This window comes from Hibiscus syriacus, unplaced genomic scaffold (assembly GCF_006381635.1).
Source record: "Hibiscus syriacus cultivar Baekdansim isolate YM2019G1 unplaced genomic scaffold, ASM638163v2 tig00110078_pilon, whole genome shotgun sequence".
Classification (NCBI taxonomy): domain Eukaryota; kingdom Viridiplantae; phylum Streptophyta; class Magnoliopsida; order Malvales; family Malvaceae; genus Hibiscus; species Hibiscus syriacus.
The window spans coordinates 99,134-122,518 of record NW_024062587.1 but is presented as its reverse complement, the minus strand read 5'-3'; the positions used below and the strand labels follow the sequence as shown (position 1 = coordinate 122,518).

Sequence of the window (23,385 nt, the reverse complement as noted above, 5' to 3'; positions counted from 1 at the left end):
TATGTTCGAGACTCCAAGTGTTTATCTAACCTTAAGTTTATCTTCTGTAGTAATCTCGAGATCTACCAAAATGATTGCTAGACGTGGTCGTCGAACTAGTCGTGGACGAGGTCGGGTGGCTAGATTTGCATATCCGATTGATGAGATACGAGTAGACCCCCACCTCCGATAGGTGATCCTGCTCCTACGACCCCAACGAATATGCCACCTACCGATGGTATTGGCATGACTACACCGATCATAGGAGTGACCGATATTGAGTCAGAGTCTACTGGAGTTGCATTGGATGAGAATTTTAGTAGACAGTTTCTGCAGTTAATACATGGAGCAGTTAAAGCTACTGGTGTTGTATCTGAGGTTCCTATTTCACAGACGTTGATTGCCAATGGAGTTAGAACTTTTGGGGGGACAGATTGGTGGAGCTCCTACTGAAGCTGAGGATTGGCTCCAGGATACAGAGAGACGCATGGATCAGTTGGGTTTGGACTCAACTAAGAGATATCTGGGTGCTGTAGCAATGTTAGATGGTAATGCCTACACTTGGTGGGAGTCAGTGACCAGTAGTGTTCCTACCGATCGTTTGACCTGGAATTTCTTTAAGGATCGCTTTCGGAGTCGTTTTCTAGGAGAGCGCTACTTAGCTCAGAGACGACAACAGTTTCAAGACTTGGTTCAGGGAGACATGACTGTTTCTGAGTATGAGATCGAGTTCTTGAAGTTGCTGAAGTATGGATTCAGTATGGTACCTGCTGAGAGAGATCGATGTCGTAAATTTGCCCTTGGACTCAGATACGAGCTGCGTAGGCAAGTTGTAACCCATCAGGATGAAATATTTGATGTGCTAGTGGGCAGAGCCAAAGATGCTGAAGAGGTGGAGGTTTTAGCTTCTGGTAGAGAGCGTGTTGATCAGGAACGATCTAAAAAATTTTCAGGCCCGATGGAGTCATCAGCACAGTCCGGGAAGAGGACTCGTACTTCAGCCCCTCAGAGAAGCAATACACGTTTCAGGCCTGCAGCATCCTCACCGTTGTTGGCAGTCGAGGCGGTTACTCGTCGTATTATAATGGGCCCCTTTGTGAGTATTGTGGTAAACAGCACTCAGGAGAGTGTTGTAAGAAGATGGGTTTTTGCTATCAGTGTGGATCTAGTGGTCATTATCGGAGGGATTGTCCTCAGCTAGTTTCGTTTGAGCATACCACAACCCAAACTCCTGTGCGTTCGCAGACTATAGTACAGACCCCAATTAGAGATCGTAGTCAAGAAAAGACTCGAGGATCAGCGTCCAGGACAGACAGTAGAGCCCGACCTCAGCAAAATAGAGGGCCAACAGCTTCTGAGGCTAGACAGCCAGCTTTAGTTTATGCAACTGGACGTCGTGATGACAGAGATGAGCCTGAGGTTATTGCAGGTACATTTACTATTTATTCTACCCCATACTTTGCATTATTGGACAATGGCTCCACTCACTCCTATGTATCGAGCTCAGTATCTCTAAACCTTCAGATTCCGATCGAGAACACTGAAAATACTGTTACAGTTACAAGTCCAGTAAGACAAGCGATATTAGTGAATAAAGTATTCCGGCGTTGTCCTCTCGAGGTTCAGGGAGAAATTTTTCTCGCTGATCTTATGGAGCTTCCTTTAGAGGAGTTCGATCTAATTCTTGGAATGGATTGGTTGAATAAACACAAGGTAAAGCTGGATTACGAATACAAGCGGGCTACTCTGAAGACTTCAGATGGTCGGATTGTTGTGTTAATTGATGAACGACGTGGTTATCTCTCCAATATAGTTTCAGCGATGGAAATTGATTGTATGATCCGGAAGGGATATGAGACCTTCATTGCTTGTATTTTAAACACCAAAGGTGCATTGTCCACGATCGAGGAGATTCGTACAGTTAGCGAGTTTCCTGATGTTTTTCCGGAGGAGTTGCCTGGGTTACCTCCTGATAGAGAGGTAGAGTTCGAGATTGAGACTTATCCGGGATCTTCACCTATTTCTATGGCACCTTATCGTATGGCTCCAAAGGAACTTAAGGAGTTGAAAGTCCAATTGCAAGAATTATTCGATCGAGGATTTATCCGACATAGTACTTCACCATGGGGAGCTCCAGTTCTGTTCGTGAAAAAGAAGGATGGGTCGCTAAGATTATGTATTGACTATCGGAAATTGAACAAGATGACGGTCAAGAATAAATACCCACTACCCAGGATTGATGACTTATTTGATCAATTGCGAGGAGCTACTGTATTCTCTAAGATTGATCTTCGTTCGGGGTATTATCAATTGAAAGTTAAAGGATCTGATGTTGCAAAAACGGCCATTCGCACTAGATATGGTCATTATGAATTTTTAGTGATGCCTTTTGGTTTGATGAACGCTCCTGCAGCTTTCATGGATTTGATGAATCGGGTGTTCCGACCATATTTGGATCAATTTTTGGTGGTCTTCATTGACGATATTCTGATCTATTCTCGTACTGAGGCAGAGCATGACGAGCATTTGAAGATCATTCTGCGGACCTTGAGAGAGCATCGTCTATATGCCAAACTAAGCAAGTGTGAGTTTTGGCTTCAAGAAGTGTCGTTTCTGGGGCATATTATTTCTGCGCGAGGTGTTCAGGTCGATCCCAGCAAGATAGAGGCTATTATGAATTGGAAACGACCTAAGAACGTATCTGAGATCCGCAGTTTCTTGGGCTTGGCTGGTTATTATCGACGTTTTGTTGAGGGCTTCTCGATCATTGCTTCTCCTTTGACAAAGTTGTTAAGGAAGAATGTGCCGTTTGACTGGGGCGAGGCACAACAGGAGAGCTTTGAGAAATTAAAGGCGGTTTTGACTCAAGCACCGATGTTGATTCAACCAGAGTCCGGGAAGGATTTTACAGTGTATAGTGATGCTTCACATTCAGGACTTGGTTGTGTTTTAATGCAGGAAAGTAAGGTGATGGCTTATGCATCCCGTCAGCTGCGACCGTATGAGAGTAACTATCCTACTCACGATTTAGAGTTGGCAGCAGTAATTTTTGCCTTGAAGATTTGGAGACACTATCTTTATGGAGAGAAGTGTTACATTTTCACGGATCATAAGAGCTTAAAGTATCTTCTGACCCAGAAGGAACTTAATTTGAGACAGCATCGCTGGTTAGAGCTTCTAAAGGATTATGATTGTGTGATTGATTACCACCCTGGTAAAGCTAACATTGTAGCGGATGCTTTGAGTCGAAAGACAGTATCGGAGTTGAGGTCTTTAATGGCCAAGATGAATTTATATGACGATGGCACTTTGTTAGCAGAATTGCAAGTTAAGCCGACCTTGGTTGATAAGATCAAGGCTAAGCAGCCCCTTGATAGCTCATTGATTTCCATCTTTGAGCAAGTAGAGCAGGGGACAAACTCAGATTACGCAATTGATCAGGATGAAGTTTTATGCTTTAAAGGTAGATATTGTGTGCCTAATGATGCTGAGTTGAGGCAGACTATCCTTACTGAGGCTCATAGTAGTCCATATGCTATGCACCCCGGAGGAGATAAGATGTACCAGAATTTGAGAGAGAGGTATCATTGGATTGGGATGAAGAAAGACATATCTGATTTTGTGGCTAGGTGTTTGACTTGTCAACAAGTTAAGGCAGAACATCAACATCCATCAGGTTTGTTACAGCCTATCAAGATTCCTGAATGGAAATGGGAGCGTATTACTATGGATTTTGTTACTGACTTGCCTATGACTCCTTCGAAAAAAGATTCAGTTTGGGTGATTGTTGACAGACTTACAAAGGCGGCTCACTTCATTCCTGTGCGAGTAAATTATACTTTGGACAAGCTGGCAAGATTGTATATTTCAGAGATTGTCAGATTGCATGGTGTTCCATTGTCTATTATTTCTGATCAAGATCCGAGATTTACTTCGAGATTTTGGAAGGCGTTACATACGACTTTGGGAACAAGATTGGATTATAGTACATCCTTTCATCCACAAACTGATGGTCAATCTGAGAGAGTAATTCAGATTCTGGAGGATATGTTGCGGGGTTGCGTAATCGATTTTCATGGTAGTTGGGAGAACTTTTTGCCGTTGGCTGAATTTGCTTACAATAACAGTTATCAGACCAACATTCGTATGGCACCTTATGAAGCACTCTATGGGCGTAAATATCGCACTCCGATCTGTTGGACTGAGTTGCGTGATAGGAAAACGTTGGGACCTGAGTTAGTGCGTGAGACGGAGGACACAATCAGATTAATCCGTGACCGTCTGAAAGAGGCATTTGATAGGCAGAAATCTTATGCAGATCAAAGGAGGAAGAATATACAGTTTGAGGTTAGAGATCAGGTCTTTTTAAAAGTTTCACCCTGTAAGAAAGTATTGAGATTCGGGCGTAAGGGTAAATTGAGTCCAAGATTTATTGGACCATTTCGTATCTTGAAAAGGGTAGGACCTGTTGCATATCAGCTTGAGTTGCCTTTTGAGCTCAGTCGTATTCATGATGTCTTTCATGTATCAATGTTGAGGCGATATCATCCAGATCCAGATCACATCATTCAGGTTGAGGATGTAGACCTGAGACCTGATTTGTCATATGAGGAAGAGCCCATTCAGATCTTAGAGAGAGATGAACGAGTTCTTCGGAATAGGCGTATTCCAATGGTCAAGGTTCAGTGGAGTAATCGAGGTCCCTCAGAAGCTACTTGGGAGACATTGGAGTCAATGGAGGCTTAATTTCCTCATCTATTTTCATAAGGTAAATTTCGAGGACGAAATTTCTTGTAGAGGGGGAGAATTGTAACAACCCGATTTTCAAAATAATATTTAATTAAAATTGGAGGGTTTAATTGTGAAAATTTGGCGAAAATTGGGACTGAATTGAAAGATTTTAAAACTTGGAGCTTGTTTTAAAGTTAAAGAAAATTCAGGGACCAAGCCCTGAATTTAACCTTGGAGTGTCGGCATGCAATTGTTATATGCGTGATTTCTGTTTTGAAAAACAGAAATCAATTTCACAAATCCTTCCTCACGCACACAACTTCCAAACTCGATTCCTACGCCGTCCGAATTCCGATCGTTGTTTTGAAACCACCATTGTGTTCATCATCGAGCGAGGAACAAACCCTTCAAATTAATTGAAGCGAAACGCGACCAAACGTCGGGAATTTCCAATCAAAGTAGCGACGTTTTTGTTAGCTTTATCGCCGAGAAAATCTTAAATTCACTGCTGATCGTTGCTCTGTTTACGACACCTCCCGCACCATCGTGTTCCTTGTGCCGTTCCGAGTCCACCGGTGTTCCCCTTTTTCTCCGGCGGCGACGGCGCGTGGGGAGGTGAACCGGTCAAACTTCCCGATTTGATGAATTTGAGCTCTCCGACGTTCAAAAATTTGAACCGAGCTTTGTAAGTATCTCGAAAACGCTCAAAATAATTTTTAGAAATTTTTCCGTAATTTTTAGAGCCCCGGAGGACACCTCACGCGCCACACGCGCCGCCGTCGGGCGAGTGAGTGACCGGTTCAACCGGTTTTCTTAAGGGTTTGACCGGTTTGACCGGTCACGACCCGACCCGTTGACCCGACCCGTTGACCGGTGCTATTCTAGTAAATAATTCATTTTAGTGATATTCTGGTAAATAATTCTGTTTTGGTGCTATTCTGGTAATTATTTTAAAAATGGTGCTATTTGTGTAAAATGTTCAACAGTTTGTTGACCTCCTTTGACCAGAACTTTGACCGGCTTTGACCGGCTATTAAACGATCGTTAATCTTTTCCGAGTATACCTATCCTGATAGTTTTCGACGTGCCGAATCCGTTTCCGTGGTCCGTTTTGTCAAATTCGAATCCGAAAGTCTCCAAATTGACGGTCAAAGTGGTTGACTTTGACCAAGAATTTGAATTTTCGGAAAGTCATACTTTATGTTTTTCGACGCCTGATTCCGATTCTGCAATCCGTTTGGCCAAATTCAGACTCGAAATACCTCAAATTGATAATCAAACCCGAAAAATGCTTATATACTTAAGAAGTTTAGCTTTGAACAATTAAATAGGATTTGGGACTGATAAATATTATTGTTTGAAGGTACAAGAGACTCTCCGGATCGTTCGACAGCTCGACCCAGCTCTTCTAGATCAGTTAAACCACGTGTGCCAGTATTCACCCGTTCGAAAACTGTAGCAGAGCGTGGTGAAACCAGCAATCAGTAGATTTACTATTTGAATCTATTGTCGAGGTGTGTTCCCTACTTATTACTGAATTGTTTTATTGGTTTTAATATGTGGTACACCGAATTCATTGGTTATTGTTTTATTGATGCACCAATTTAATGTGACAATTTATGGAATATGGCTGCTATCTAATTTTTGTTTTGAAATGGTATATGATTACCATGTTTTTGGATTTATGGAATTTATGTCACGGTGCAATTGAATTTTGGAATTGAATTACGATGGAATAGCTCTGATCAAGCTAACTGGGCCTAATGTGACTCTTGAGGGCCCCAAGATGTTTCATTAGGTCGGCTTTCCTTTGCTGTGTGCTTAGGGTAAGCTATATGGACTTATTGACTTGGGCTTAAGGATGCAAGCTTCAGAGCCTATCCTTAAGTCGGCTTTCTTTTTGCTATGTGCATAAAGTAAGCTATATGGAAAATAATTTTGGGAACTACTGATGGTGTACCAGAAAAGGGTTTAAACTATGATTTTCAAAAAGTTAAACTCTTTTACGAATTTGTGAGATTACTGGACTATGATTTGTACCTATTGTGATTTTATGGAAATGTTGGGACACACTGAGCCTAGCTCACCTTTTGAAAATATTTTCCCCCTTTCAGATACTATTGGTTAGATACCTCGGTTCGAACACTTGGAGGATCAACATATCTCTTTAAGTAAATCAGATTGTAATGTTTTTATCTGGCAAGTTGACTTTATTTTGGTGACATGGACCTTATTTTAAAATATCGGATTTTATAATGATGACTCTTTTGTTAATACTGCTCGGTTTATTGTGATTTTGAATTTGAAGACATGTTTTAAATTAAATTATTATTTATTGGTACTATATTTACGAGTTGGATTTTGATAGTATAATTTGTTTATAATTTCATGTTATTTATAATGTGATTTTATATTGATGGAATAATGGTTTCGAAAAATGTCTTTAATAATCATAATGTGATCCACTAGACTTAGTCGAAACGCATAGGCCGGGTCTAGGGGGTTACAAAAAAAATAGCAGTTCGAAAAAAAAACTGTTAGAAAAAAAAAGACATGAAAGAAAAAATGGAAAACAAAACAACAAAAGTGTGAAAAAGAAAAAATGCATTTCGACGAGAAAATTGTTGTTTGATATGTCGTCTTTTTATCTTGTTGTGCTTAATGTTTTGATGGAGTTGAGATTATTATTTGTTAGTTCATTGCCTTGAATTTTAGCCATATATTTAGCCTTTTCACCACCTTTACCTAAGCCCCGTTACAACCAATAAAAGACCCTTTGATTTATGCATCTTGTTCTTATTAGTAGTGGAGATTTGATTTACTTGCAGGCCTATGGTAATATCGTGTCAATTCTGACATTGAGCATTTCTTTACCCCAAACACATTGAGTGATTTGAGTGAATCCCGGTAAGGTGTTGAGTTATGAACATTGAAATTAATGAATGAATGGATATTACAATTGCACTTAACTTGTTCCAATTGGTGATGTTCAATTGATTGATTTCTTGACTTGAATAGTTACTGTGGTCTCTACCTTGCTTCCTTGAATATGAAACTTGAAAAAGAATGTTTAATGAAGTTTTTGACTGATTTGGTTAATCATACTTGAGGACAAGCATGAGATAAGTGAGAGGAATTTGATGAGTGTTCAGAATCGTTAATCTTTGTTCGTTATTTCTTCGATTTTGTGGAGTTATTGCTGCTGATTTGGTTGTGTTATGCCTATTTTCGTGCAGGTCCTTACTTTCCAGAATTAGTGATAAAACAGACGAATTCTGTATTTTTTTATTATTTACTCGCGGCTGGAGACATGGGCACGACTCTGGGCATGACGCGGTCTGACGTGGCAGTTTCTAGAAGGTCCAGTCAGCGGCGGCTTCTAGAAGACTTCGTCCGCACGCCTTCTGGAAGATTGACGAGCAGAGTTGCATTAGAGACTAGTTTAAGTTTGAATTTAAATTGAAAACAATTATCTTTTGTATTATTTTATTATTTTCTTTGTTTATCCTTTAGGCTTTGAGAGGCTATAAATACCCACTTGGGGTAAGCCTAAAATGATCATTCAGAATATATTCTTCTTTTCTCTCTAGTTTTTATAAAAGTTTTCTCTTTTCCTTTTCAAGTTCTTTTTTATTTTTCTTTATTTTCAAGTTTTATTTTTATGCTAAGTATGACTTTTGTCATGCTTAGCTAAACTTTTCATAAGCCGAGAGCTGTCGCGATGATTCAATTCCAACGGGAGAATTGAAACGATCCCTTAATATCTTCGAAATCTCTCTCTCAATCTCTGCGCTTATATTTTCAAAATCAAAACAGTTTTCAAAATCGAAGATTGACTTTGATCAAGAAGTTGTTGCGATTAAACGTGTGGGAGGAAGATTCGGCTTATAGAAAGCAATTCGACTTCCTGGGAACACACTTGGCGAGATAGCTTCGCCAAGAGGGAATTGAGATCGGAATTGACGGTTATAGAAACAACAATCCGAGTCGGTCGCCACGAACTTAAACGGTATTTGATCTACGACAATAGATGTTGTTAGAATCAACTACCGAAGTCGGAATCAAAGATTGCCTTGGGTATTCGGTATACAAGATAGAGTCACAAGGATAGCCCTTGTAGACAAAGTAACCGACGTGAATCCCGAAGAGAAAATCTTATTCGATGATCTAAAGGAAATTGAATCAAAGCGAAGCTTGAGGCTACTTTTACCGTATTTATTCACAATCTTCATACTCTTTTTTTTATTTAAATTGTTTTTTTATTTATTTTTACCATTTTAATCTCATATTATAAACCCCCTTTTTACTATTTTCGCCTGGTTAAATTGTGTTTTTCTAAGTCCCTGAAGATTCGACCCTTATTTCTCTATACTACGTATTTCCTTTATTTATTGATTGAGAATAAGGAATTATTTTGACATCGAAAACGACAGTTCATCTATTCAAGCCATATAACTTTTTTTCTTCATTGCACAATCTCTCTTTCTTTATTTCCTTTGCACAATTTTTCTTTTTTTTCTTTTCTCTTTTTTTTTCACTGAAAGAGATTGTAACTCGAATTACTATATTCCAACATCTTCCGATCTTCTCAAGATAATTTGAATTCTCACGTGAAGAAGCTCATATAATCCTCCAATTCAAGGTTCAAAAGAGGGGAAATTAACAAAAAGGATTTAATATTTACTTGTACCATGGTTAATTTCAAACAACAAGGCTAAGGCTCAAAATTGGCTTTCTAAGGATGATAATCAGGGTAGGCTCTTTACGAAAGCTAAAAGTGGTTTTACCTAAATGCCCTTATCATTCTTGATGCATCCAATTATAAAATGTGGTCTTCGACATGTATAGCAAAACAAGTTCTAGAAAAATTAACTATGTATAGCAATCACTCAATCAAGAAATGGAGCATGCTGAAAGTGAGTGTTCATTGGCCCAAAAACTCACAAAAAGAGTAAACATGTATCAAATCCCACACATTTTTCATTCAATCAATCATCAAGAGTAATCAACCAGTGTGTAGTAAATAAGAATTCAATTACTCAAGCTAATCCCCTATTATGCTTCAACTTAATTCGATAATTCAAAACAATCCAAATTATGTAAGGACAAACATCGAAAGAATCCAGAATTTTAAAGAGAAAAATCACAAACAAGAACTAAAGCATACTTGTTTTTTCGGAAAAAATTTGAAGCAAAATTATGTTCAAAGCAAAACCATGTATGAAATACTCTCCCCCACACTTAATCCATACATTGTCCTCAATGTATCAAAAGTAGATGCTCAAAAACCACAAAAAGGGTATGAGTAAAAAACTCCCCTGAAAATATTGAGCATCAACCACGATATCTATCACAAGATGGGAAGGCGCTGTGTGTCGGCTGTGTTGATTCTCAGACTGAGCGGAGATGTGGGTCAGGTGGAGCGGAGAAGACGGTTGGTGGCGTGCATTCTTCTGAAGGAGCACAAAAATAAAGAAAAGATGAGGCACATTTATATTTGAATCTTATTTCCTGAACCAGAAGTGGTGTTGAGTTTAGACGTGGGCACGTCTTATACAAAAACATCTTCTGGATAGTGAGAGACTTTAGGAATAATTCTGCTTTTGTAAGGCGTGCCCACGGGTTACAAAAATTCATCTTCTGACCTAAAGAGGAAAACAAGAATAATGTACTCCGAAAAATCAAGGAAAAATAAAATAAAATAAAAAGAACGAAAATAGAAAAAAAAATTGGGTTGCCTCCCAAGAGCGCATTTCTTTAACATCTTTGGCTAGACGTTGCAGCTTCTCAATCATCCTAAGTTGGGTACTCCAAAATGGTTTGACCAATAGTATGCACCAGAGAACCTTCATAAAAAGGTTTGAAACGATGACCGTCGACCTTAAATATTTGACATGTATCCAACCTTGTATTTCATAGAATTTTTTCCTCCACCCAATAGCTTCCTTGTACTCTCTAAGCATTTGAATCAACTTTTCTTCTTCAAAGCGGGAGAGCTTGTTGGGAATTATCACCAAAATAGTTTCCTCTTCTCCTAGATATACATGCTTCAGATGATTTGACAAAGGTTTCGTTTTCAATTTTGGTGCCTGCATAAGAGAAGGAAGAAGCTTGGTGTGAGAAAGAGATGACTCAATATAAGATACATCATACTTCATAGGTTTGAGTGATTCTAGTTCTTGGATTGTATCTTGCAAATCAAGATCCAATACATACTCTTTCATGATTCCTTGCAATCCTTCAGGAGTGAAATTCATGTTGAGTGCAACTTTCAACTTGTCATCATTATTTAAATAAAAAATTTCCTGCGCTAAAGGGTCAATAACATCCATGACAAAAACAAAGGACACATCACCAGGACATCTCATGGCATCATAAATATTGAATTTAATAATTTCACCATGACAAAAATCAATTCATTGACTTGCACCAAAACATCCTCTAAAACTCCCTCAGGATATACATTAGATCTGTCAGCTAGTTGAATAATCACTCCTGTCTCTTTCAAAGGACCAACGTTCAAAAATGAGTAAATAGAGAGAGGCATGACATATATTGAAGCTCCTAGATCTAACATTGCTCTCTCAATCCTAACATTACTAAGTTTACAAGGGATAGTAAACATACATGGGTTTTTGCACTTGGGGGGTAGTTTTTTCTGGAGGACAGCTGAAACATTCTCCCCCATACTTACCTTTTCATTTCCCTTGAGCTTTCTCTTGTTGGTGCACAATTCTTTAAGAACTTTAGCATATCGAGGTATTTGTTTAATTGCATCAAGTAAAGGAATATTTACCTCGATCTTGCGAAATGTCTCAAGAATTTCTTTCTCTTCTGCTTCCTTCTTGGATTTAGCGAATCTAGAGGGAAAAGGAGGTTCTATGACAAATTCTTTATGTTTTTCGCTTTTGAGTCCTTTAGGTTGGTCTTTCTGAGTTTGAGGAGCAACAACTTCCTTTTCAGCTTTTTCCTCTAAGGCTCTCCCATGTGCCAATGGACTAGGTTCCTTCAACTCCTTTCCACTTCTCAATGTGATTGTACTAACGTTTTGTTTTGGATTAACAATGGTTTGTGAAGGTAACTTACCTTAGGATTCTAACCAATTCACGGATTATGCCAATTGACTCACTTGATTCTCCAAATTTTGTATGCTTGTTCTTGTCTCTTGTTGAAATTGTTGTGTATTGGTTACAAGTGATTTGACAATTTCTTCTAGGGACATACCCGACTTTGAAGAAGACTGCTCAGGTGGAGAACGCTGGAATTGCGATGGTCTTGGTCCATAGCTAAGGTTAGGATGATCCCTCCATCCTGGATTGTAGGTATTTAAGTAAGGATCATATTTCCTTTGTGGGGGATCGAGAAACCTTCCAACTGCATTAGCGTACTCATGAGAATCATCTTGAAGTGTAGGACACATGTCAGTTGGGTGACCGATCGCAGCACATATCCCACAAGCTTTCACTTGCTGCGTTTTTCCTACAACTAGTTGTTGAAAAAGGGAGGTGAGATGCGATAATTGATGTTCAATGGAGGACGAACCTACCTCGTTCACCCTTCTTGAAGATGTGTCTTGCCTAAAGCCAAATTGTTGTGAATTGGCGGCCATGATGGAGATCAATTCCCTAGCATCGTGAGGAGTCTTATTCACTATGGCACCTCCACTGGTTGCATCCATCATCTTCCTTTCCATGGGTAGAAGTCCCTCATAGAAATATTGGATGAGAAGTTGCTCAGAAATCCCATGTTGAGGGCAGCTTGCACACAGTCGTTTGAATCGTTCCCAATACTTGTGAAGGGTCTCAATATCTTTTTTTTTTTGTTCCACATATCTCCCTTCGAATGCCAGCGGCTCTTAAAGCAGGGAAAAATTTATCAAGGAACATCATCACCATCTCGGCCCAAGTAGTTACAGAACCAGGGGGTAAATAGAAGAGCCAATCTTTAGCTCTATCGGTTAGCGAGAACGGAAAAGCGCGCAGTTTTACCTACTCTTCGGTCACTCCTTGTGGTCTCATACTTGAACATACCACATGAAATTCCTTCAAATGCTTATGAGGATCTTCATTCTCAAGTCCATGAAAAGTAGGCAACAAATGAATCAAACCAGATTTTAATTCAAAAGCTACCTCCAAAGTTGGATAGTCAATGCAGAGCGGTTGTTGATTCACATTTGGTGCAGCCAATTCTCTTAGAGTTCTTTCTTCGTTGGCCATTGTTCCTTCTACTTCAGAATCGCTGGATGAATCAACCAAGTTGAGTGCATTTCGATTCAGGGGATGAAGAATAAGAAGCTTGTTTGTTGCGCAAGTTAGTTTCTTTTCTTAACCTACGAGCGGTCTTCTCGATTTCAGGATCGTATTGGAGTTCACCTGCACGAGAAGAACGGGGCATCAAAATAAATCTAAATAACACCAATCCCCGGCAACGGCGCCAAAAATTTGGTGGGTGTCGAATCCAACAAAAAATAATACTTGCTTTAGAAATATAAATTTGTAGTAGTGATAAACAAGGTCGAATCCACAGGGATTGAGTAGACTTATTTTAATGAAAAGTAAAGCAAATAAAAGGGGTTTCAGAATTGAGAAAAAATTAAAAAGAAAAAGCATTTGAAATCAACCAAAAATTTAGAGAGATTAATATTAAGGAAATATCCAACTAAAGGTATAATTTCAGAATTGGTTCAGAGAATTGATCATAGATGCAATGATAAAATCTTCTACTTTTCACTAAATTGGTTATGGTTATTGAGAAGCTCTAACAACCTGTCTCTCCTTAGTTTCTCGATAATCAAGAGAAGCTCTTTGATTATTTCCCTAGTTAATGAACAACCCTAGACAAGCTCTTAAGATTTAATCCACCAACATCACTAATTTATAGAGGGACCACCAATTCTAGCCAACGAATACACAAGCTCGATTCATTTAGACTAGGTTATATACCTTCATAACATAATCATAATCAACCATGTTACTTTACCACTAATATTAGAACGTTTAAACAATTACGGATTTAAAGTTCTAAATGACAATTTATCAACCTGATAATTGAACAACAGATCCTTTGCACAATCAATCAAGACAATAATTCTTAATAAAAACAGAAGATATATAAATAGCAAAGAAGTAAAAGAACAATGAAAATTATTTAGATCTCACAATCCTTGAAGAACCAAAACTTCAATTATCCTCTAGTTGGAACAAAAGTATTTAGCTACTCATAATTGAAAGAAAACTAAAAGAAAATAAAGATGAAAACTGATGTAAAACTTGATGATCAACTAATGAAAGCCCTAGCTCCCCTTTTATAAGGATTTTCCTATTATAGATAATGAAGTTTCCCTTAAAGAAAATCCCACAAAAATAGGAGTTTTAAATGCCCTCATCTTTTTCTAAAGATAAGAATAAATCAAAAGAGTCTTCCAGCCGTCATTAAACTCTTTTTCATTTGTAAATTTGTAGCCATAATTTAAGGTTACATGGACTAGTAAGGCGCGCCCACGCCTTAACTGAAAATTTCTTCTGCGGTAGTTCAAGATGAATAAGCCGTGCCCACGCCTTATGCGAAAACCTCTTCTGGTATTGCCAACTTCTTGAATTCCGATTTTTCCTCCTTAATTTGGGGATTTTGTGAATATCATGCTAATCATTAGATTTTGAACTTATTTTATCCAAATCTTCAACCTAATCCACAAAATACAAAATATAATCAAAATCCATGATTTAAGCAATTTTAGTTATTCAAATGAGGAAAATATCATAGAATATATGTCTAATATGCATCTTATCAAGTATTTATAGATTCGGATTCGAAACATGACACACAAAGAAATAATTGGGTGTTATGTCTAGAATTCGAATCTTTGAGCACGTACCTGCTCTTGGCATTTTGCTTCTTCCTCGCCATCATTTGAAGGATCAGTGCAGGGTAGAAAACTTTCACCCACCTTCTTCGGAATGCAAATATTTGCTATTGACTTCTCACTCACGGTTAAAAGAAATGATATGAAACCCAGCAGCATTAGTTCTAGAGTGAAAACGTCAAAGTCACGTAAAAGGAAGATAATTAAGATTGTATAGCAAAATGTTTCATTTAATCGGGATACTTTCTCACCGGATTTTATCTTATCAAGAGCCTGAATCAGATATTTCCTTCGTTTCTTATTGAAATACTGAAAAGTTCACACCCCCAAAGACAAACCATGAATATCGGGGCTGGAAGAGAGTGATTTATATAAGATAAAGTGATAAACCCTTCATCTTCTTGCATGGAAACATACCTTGGCCAAGAGATGAAGCAAATGCTCAATAAAAAAGGAAACCAAAATCGAGAGGAAAACAACAGTGGCAACAGCCCATGTCGGGGTTGACACAATTGTCGCTGCCGTCGTTGTTTCTTCCTCTCCCGCCATATCTTGTTTGGTTTTTGTTATTTTGAAACACCTAGACTGTGTTGTTTCTGGAAATAATATAGGAGCCAATATGTAGGAAACAAACAACAGCACTGGCTGCTGTGTTAGTCAACATACGGGTGGTGTTGTGGCCCAGTGATTTAAATTCTGTGACGGTGAATTTCTTACGAAATCCATTACGTTTCCGTGCACAGAAAAGACACCACAAAGTTCGAAAAAAATTGAATCAATGTTCATACTGTATGAACTTTCTGAGATATTTACCTTCATTTATTCTTTTTAAAGATCGTGATCTAAATTTACATTTAATTTGATGTCAACAATTTCGTTTGATGAATAGTATTATATTCTTTCAAGGAAGTTGATTTTTATTGCGGGATGACTTTTTGAATCTCTTTGTACCATGAAACTTGTAAGAAGCAACAGCAGGGCAGATGTGAACTGCAGCATATGCTCTTTGGAACACAAAAGAAGAAAGATTTGTCGATGTCTCCGGGTCGAAATTCCAGCTAAGCCTAGAGTCGAGCCAAATCAAAATCCATAGCAGAGTGGATTAATACAAGATTTTATCATAGGCATAATAAGGCAGTTGAATTACAACATAGAGTCGTTTCATAAAATTATTACAAGTTTTCAATCTTTGGTCTTGAAACTAGTAGGTTCTTGAAATAAAAACGCATGCAGCCTTCAGCAACCATAGGCATCTTTATGTTTGATACCAGCTGCAGCAGCGGCTGCTTCATAGATATATGTTCAGTTTTTGAGACAATGCTGCAGAAAAGTATCAAAATCAACTAGAGAAACCAAGACTCAATTCATTTTCAAAAGCAATCATTCTCGAAGCATCCAAAAAGCCACTATTTCACTACTACACAACAATGCAATATCGAAAAGTGTTACCTGACAGTGTAGAGGTTACTTACTTTAGTACAATTGCTTTTGACTGTGTTAGTCGCTGATGGAGGCTTCGGGTGGAACTTCTCTCCATGTTCCATGGCCCAATGATAAATGTTGCTTGCACCATGTTATCTTCCTTAGTGGCATCAAGGCTTCCCTCGGTCAAGGAGAAACCGAAAAGTCTGCATGAGGATGCTAATTCTTGTTTATTCCTGAATGCAGAATCATTTGAATGACAAAATGAATCCATGGTAACGTGATCCCTCCCATGGGAATCATGTCCTCCAGTAGAAGACACCAGTAACTTCGTGCATTTTATAGGGGTGCAAAAAGAACTCACTCCATGATAGTTTTCAGGGTCGTTGAAGTTATGCATAAGATTGAAATTCGGGACCGGATTGCTTGCTTGTTGGAACATTAACACCGACGATGGTGAGGAAATTTGTGTAAATGCAGCAGATGGTTGTATAGGGCTATGAGTATCATAGCCCTGCATCGAGGAAGACCATCCACTTCTAGTCCCTGACAATTTCCCAACACTGGGGACACCAGGACTCTCATTTCCTCGAGTCTCTTCGACAATCGAGGCTTTCCTGTACGGAGAGCTTAAAAAAATTTCTTGACCTTGCAAGACCTTATGGCATTGGAAAGATTCCCCAAAGCCTACAGTTTTACAGGAAATATTAGGATTCACCAGTGGCTCTCTACCAACATTTCCTATTGCAGCAATACCAGAACCATTAGAACTATGAAAGCTGCGTCGTGTTTCAGATCGATGCATGTTGTGACTAGCAGCACTGTCGTAGCAGGGGTTGAAACCCCAAATTTCTTGACCTTGCAAGACCCTCTGGAACCGCAATGGTTCCATAAAGTCGGATGCTCCAATTCCATCTGTTAGAAGAACAAAGGACCAAGTCAAATAATTCTGCAAGACACAGGAAAGAGATTTAGCTATGCAAAAGAACCTACCAGGAACCATAAATCCTGAAGGCAACCCAACCCTGTTCCTTTTCGAACCGGATGAAAGCAAGCTGTTAGAACTAGGAATAAAATCAGATGGTTCAATTTCCCATGGAGAAACCCGGTCATGCTTGTTGGCATCGACATCATCCCACCTTACCTATGAAAATGAGAAAGAACTATTAGATAAGCTCTATTAATGATCCGATAACCCCCGAAACAGTGAGGATATATCAAAGACATTGTATCATAGACTAGTTAGCAGAAAAGAAAACATTCAAAACAACATGTGATGGTCTGCAACTATACCAACAAGCATTTCCATTTTGAACCAGGCCATCTGACAGGATCCAAATCGCTAATTCCGGTTACGAGTCCCGTGTATCTACAAAAACAAAATGGAAAGATTCATTAAGGCCCCAATAGAACTGTGGCCTCAGTCATCCCTCTTGAGGCTAAAAACAATATTATTACAAGTTAAAGAGTTGAAGATTCAATCAGGTCACACCTTCGTTCCGCTGCATCTTCAGTTTCAAACCACATTTTGAACCTCATTCCTGCAGAAAATGAATGATCAAGACTCTTCCAGAATTTATGGACCGGTACTATGAATTCCGATGAACTAGCCCTGCTATACGTCAACAAAAATAGTTTAGTTTCACATGACAACAATAATGAGAACAAGTATCTTTATATTAGATATCAGACGAAGTCAATGAGATACAGTGCTCGTGCTTATGTGAAGACAGAATATAGGAAACAAGTGAGAAATGTCAGCCTAATGTTAACCATTTCAAACCAAGCTGTCATGAGCATATCAAAATGATGTCGAATTGTGTCCATCATTGCAATAAGAATCTGGATTCTGGAAATTGACTAGGAAACATTCGAATTGTGTCCTCAGAATATTGCTCGTCACATATCTGAATGGTGTCGATACTAACGTACCTTGGATTGTAGTAAATGCTGAAAACACTTCTCATTGATACCGCATGAACCACATCTGCAAAGGTGCTGTGGCTCAACTGCTTGCTACACAAAGATGGAAAAGTAGTGTCATTTTTAATTTGTGCAGCTCTTCGGATTCCCAGCCTCAGTTCCCCATCCTCACCCCTGCCAGCAACACTAAATAAGATTCCCAAAAGATATTAATTAAGCCTTCACGAAAGGGAAAGTTTTGAACCTAAGAAAAAGCACAGCATCTCCGGAGACGAGCTTCTTCTTGTTTACAAAAGCACTCCATCCAGTAGTGAGCAAATGCCTCCGTGGTTGCCCTACAAGATCCGAAAATATCTTGGCAACAACTAGAGAAATGAACAGATAATCACGGCCCAGAAGCATCCTTCATTAAATTTAGTACATACCCCTGAAAATGTGTCGAAATCTCCATCTGATGCCGTGCAGATCTTTTGCAACAAGCTCCTGTGATGGCCTCTGCTGATTATAGTCCTATAAATCCAATCAACTTAAACTCAGAAGGCTGTAACATACGAGTACTTCACCAAAACATAATGAATTCTTGAGCATATAGAAACGGAGAAAGTGCAAGACCCTTACCAAGGGTGGGAAGCAATCCTCAGCAGCTCGACGAGGGACGGAAAAGCCTCCATGAGTACTGGTATCAGAAGCAGTAAGGGTCTTGCAGAACATGTGCGGCGTGGTCGACTTGATTTCTGCTACGAAATCCTCCTCGTCACCGTCTACCTCCTCTTTCCCTTGCAACTTCTGCTCACTTTGCTGCATTGCATAATTTACACAAAATCAGACCCAAAAATTTCAAAAATCACCCTTGAAACAAAATGAGAAGTACGTTAAACAACAAAAAGATAAACCGAAATACAAAATAAGTCAAAATCATCATTAGACCATGCTTTATAATTCATAATGATGTAACTATCCTATATCCCCATCGGTTTAAAGGAAATGAAGCACCTAAAGCAACTTGATTGCACAAGCATACATGCATACATACAATACAATGCGAGAAAAAAATAGAATAAAGCTCACCTCAAATTCAGGAACCAGTGAAACTTGAGCATAAACCTCATCTGTGACAGCCTCAGCCTGCCAACAAAAACAAACATTTTCATATCAAATCCACATTAAGAGAAACCCAGATGGAAAACCCACAAACAAAATTGGATTATTAAAAAAAAACTGTAAAGCTTCATTAAACGCAAGACAACAAAAGAACACACAAGAGTGAAGTATTCAAAAAATGTACAGGTAGCTTACAAGGAGCTTGACATCAACAACCCGACAAAACACATGGGGAGGGAGATCATAAGCTGGAGCATAGCCTGAAAATTCGGGAAATTGTTCCAAGTGGCCTTGAGGGAAGTATACCACTACACTTCCTCTCTTCGGCAAAGATACAAGTGGACCGGCACAAGCATGCCAAAGCTCTAAACAAACCGAAGAACTAAAGCCAGAAGCACTTAGCACCGAAGATGAGGATAAAGAATCAGACGACGGCGTTTCATCCTCTTCCGTCGTGTTCAGATCGATTAAACACCCCATTGAGCAGTCAAAGAAAATAAAAGCTTTGGCCTTTGCACTGTAACTGAGTTATACAGGAGAGGATATTTCATGGCTGCATATTTAGAGACTGATTTCCAAAGGTTAAAGAGGAGACTTTGAGTCGAGGCCCTCAAAAAGAAACCAAAAGATAATCCTTTTATATAAGGGATTGATGGGGTTTTAGTTTTTTTCCTAGGTATACAATAAACAAAATTATGAGATTAAAAATTTAAAAAAACAACATTAGGTTATTGTAAATACTTATGATTAGATACGTGCATGTAAGAGTACAATATATACATGTATAAAGGAGTATTGTTTTGGATTATGGAGAAGTAGTTGCTTTTTGATATGAAATGAAAGCTGTACAGCAGCAACTGTTGCTGCTGCAACAAGTCTGACAGACTGCTGCAAGTGATGTGTGGCAGAAAGAGAGAGATGGTGAAAGAGTAACCAGATTTTTCTTTATTAGTTACATTCTAATTATAATATACAGCTAAAATTGTAAAATACCAACTGAAATATATATATATAATCTGGACCCTCCAGTTTACCAAAATCCCACTCCTGTCCTTCCCTACTAATAATTCTCTGCTTTATCAGTATTCCTTTGCACCGATTATACATTATTTCTTGAATATTACAGCTATAAGCTTACTTTCTTGCCTTTGCAGTTTAGCTATACTTTATTTCCCCCCGAAAAGAGATGGGGATGGGATATTACTCAAAATCAACCAAACCTGGAAGAATACCAGAGTTGGCAAGCAATTTCTACTAAAGGGATAACTTCTTTCAGCACTTCAAATCTAGCCTGTATTCCGTCTCAAAAACACCCTTTGTGAAACAAAACCCCACACCATGTTTGTGGTATTTTCATATCTGGAAACAATCGTCTCCAACTTGCCAAGTTGTTAGCTATGATCTATATTTATAAAAGCTGGGTTATATTTTACCTCTAGCCCTTGTGTCATGCATGAGTTGTAGATTTAGTCGTATTTTATGATTTGATCTATTTTAGTTTCTATATTTATTGAATTTTAAAATTTTAATCTTGAATCAAATAAGATAATACCAATAAGATTAAATTAGAAGAATATACAATAATCAACTCGAAGAATAAGAATTAAATTCACAAATTAAATTCGATAAATTTATCGACTATTATTTAGATAATTTTAAATTTTAAGAAGTATAAGGGATAAAAATGATCAAATTACGATACAAAAACTAAATCCAAAAGCTTGTGCATAGCAGAAGAATTTGATATAAAGACTATAGTGTTTGATTTGTTTTGGATTAGTTACGTTATATATCCTCAAACAATTACATTATAGAGCATGAACCAACTTACCTCAATGGTTAAAGGAATCTTTGATGTTCCATTAGAGGTAATGAGTTCAATCACCAGTGGGGTGATTGAGTGTTCATTGTTAAATGATTAAATGACTGAGAGTATTTAGATCATATAATACTTTTTAATCACCTTAGCTTAATCAAAAAAATAATATTAATATAATATTTATCAAGCATGTTTTTTCGTCAATTTAATTAGAAAATAGCTTAACCATGAGCTTAACCTACTAGGCTACTATGAACAACTTTAATTTAGCATGTAAAAAATAAAACAGCCTCCTAATCTTTTACACTATATGTTCCATTTTAACATGTTCTATTTAAGTTACTCATGTTATGGGCATGCATGTGTTTAAAGTTTGATTCACATGTTTTCCATATTGTAAATATGTTCCATAACATACTCGAGCTACGTTTAACTCCTAAATTGTCTATTGGAATACCAAAAGGGCCTAATTGATATAATATTGATGATTTGTAAATTCAATTAGAATATTTTACAAGTTTAGAGATGTTTAGTATAATTTATCCCCTTCTTTCCTTCCATGATACATGCTTTAGGCAAAGTTTTGACTTTGATGTAAAGTTTTGTGGGGCATTATGGTGTTTTGCTACCTTGGGTAAAAAACAATGAGAAATGCAGGACCCATTGTGCCTAATCAAACAGGGAATATGATAATCATGTTTAGAAATGATTACCCTTCTCTAATATGTACATTTAGGATCACAAAAAGAGCTAATCAATGTCTAAGTTGTAAATAGGCTAAATAACAAAATAAGTGCCCAAATTATATTGCTTTTTCTAAATAGGTGCCTAAACTATTTTTTGACTCATCCAGGTGCATAACGTTACAAACGTTACCTATTTAGGTGCCCAGGCCGTAAACGGTGTTAATTTCCCCGTTAAGTGACACATGTCACACTCAGGTAAATTTAATTTTTTTATTTAAAATTTAAAAAATCAAAACTAAATTAAAAAAAAGAAAATACAAATTTTGAAATAAACCTAAAACTTTGAAAACCTTCATTTCAACCCCTAAACCTACGCCGGACATCACCTTTTTTCCGTCAACGAAGCTCCATCCGACCTCCCCTCCCCCCGACGACTAAAATCCCTATGAAATCGTGACCGATTGACGGTCGATCGACGATGAATCGATGTTTTATACTTAGCAAACCCTAAGTTGAAAATCGTAATCCTACACGATTCCGACGACCAATCGACGACAACTACGACGGCGTATGATTAGGAGGATGGCAAGGGCTACGTTAACGGCAATTGTTGTGGCCGGAAAGGGCGCCAACAACAAGTCAAGGTTAGGATTTGAGGTTTTTAAGGATTTAGGGGCTATTTTACAATTTAAGAGAAATTAGAGTTTTTTTTATAAATATAATAATATTAATATTTTTATTATTGTTTTAGAAAAATAAGTTTCAGAATCACCAGATTATGACACGTGTCACTTAACAATGGAAATTAATGTCGTTGATGGCCCAAACACCTAAATGGGTAACGTTTGTAACGTTAGTCACCTGGATAAGTAAAAAAATAGTTTAGGCACCTATTTGGGAAAAGTAATATAGTTTGGGTATTTATTTTGGTATTAAGCCTTGTAAATATTGACCCTCACTCTTTTAAGTTACAACTACAATTAACACATCCTCATACTAATTAGGGATGATTAAAAAAATATGAAATTGATGAATTTTAATTCGATTTGTATTAATAGGGACAAAATTATTTTTAAATTGAAATTAATCAGGTCGAATTTTTTAAAAATAGTTTAAGATCGAAGTTAAGTAAAGCATGTCTTCATTTATTTATTTAATTATTATTTTATAATATATCATTTATTTTTATGATTAAATTTAAATTAAATTGAGTTGTATTAAAACCGGGTAGGTTATGCTTGCTTCCACTATAAAGATTGTATCATGAAGCATTAATGAAAACCGGAAAGAATAATATACCTATATCAAGGATCATGCATGCTACTCGTTTAAGTTGGAATGTTCATTTATATTTATGAAAAATTTAAAAACTTCATAACTAAAAAAATCGTTAAAATATTTATTTTAACCTGGACTTTAATATTTAAGGCTACAAGCCTACAACTTTGTTCAATATATTGTTAGATTTTATGATATATCAATTTTTATAGTATATTCATTATATTCATTTTTAAACAATTTGGAAGACGGAGACTACATGACAAATGAATACAAACGATTTGTATTCAGACTGGATCTGGAAGACGGAGACCACAACACGGAATTGATACAGATTATATAAAAATGAAGAAGAATATGACACAGAACTTAGACTGCATAAGTTGCCAAGGGGAGACGGAATCGATAAAACATGTGTTGACGAAAACGGGTAAAGAAAACGAAAGAACACGAGAATTTTACGAGGTTCGGCAATGTGCTTACGTCCTCGGTGCCTAGGCGGCGCTAGAAGTTTTATTCAATGATATTTTAGGTCTAGGTTACATCTCTATTTAAAATAGAAAACCCTGGTACATAATTACAAA

At 37.6% G+C, this 23,385-nt stretch overlaps 1 protein-coding gene and 1 pseudogene across 1 annotated transcript; both read right to left on the bottom strand.

Annotated features, from left to right (window-relative positions):
• LOC120214624 overlaps nt 1-15,121 on the bottom strand; it is a 37,840-nt pseudogene extending 22,719 nt beyond the window's left edge.
• Nucleotides 15,122-15,670: 549 nt separating this feature from the next.
• LOC120214619 (auxin response factor 3-like) lies at nt 15,671-19,645 on the bottom strand. Its single transcript, XM_039212469.1, has 11 exons — nt 19,214-19,645; nt 18,986-19,042; nt 18,536-18,715; nt 18,343-18,427; nt 18,162-18,252; nt 17,927-18,091; nt 17,487-17,606; nt 17,288-17,363; nt 16,988-17,138; nt 16,045-16,909; nt 15,671-15,892 (listed from the first exon to the last, which is right to left on the bottom strand). Exons 1-11 carry the CDS (start codon nt 19,496-19,498, stop codon nt 15,745-15,747), a joined length of 2,223 nt encoding a protein of 740 aa, XP_039068400.1. The 5' UTR covers nt 19,499-19,645; the 3' UTR covers nt 15,671-15,744.
• Between the last annotated feature and the right edge of the window lie 3,740 nt (nt 19,646-23,385).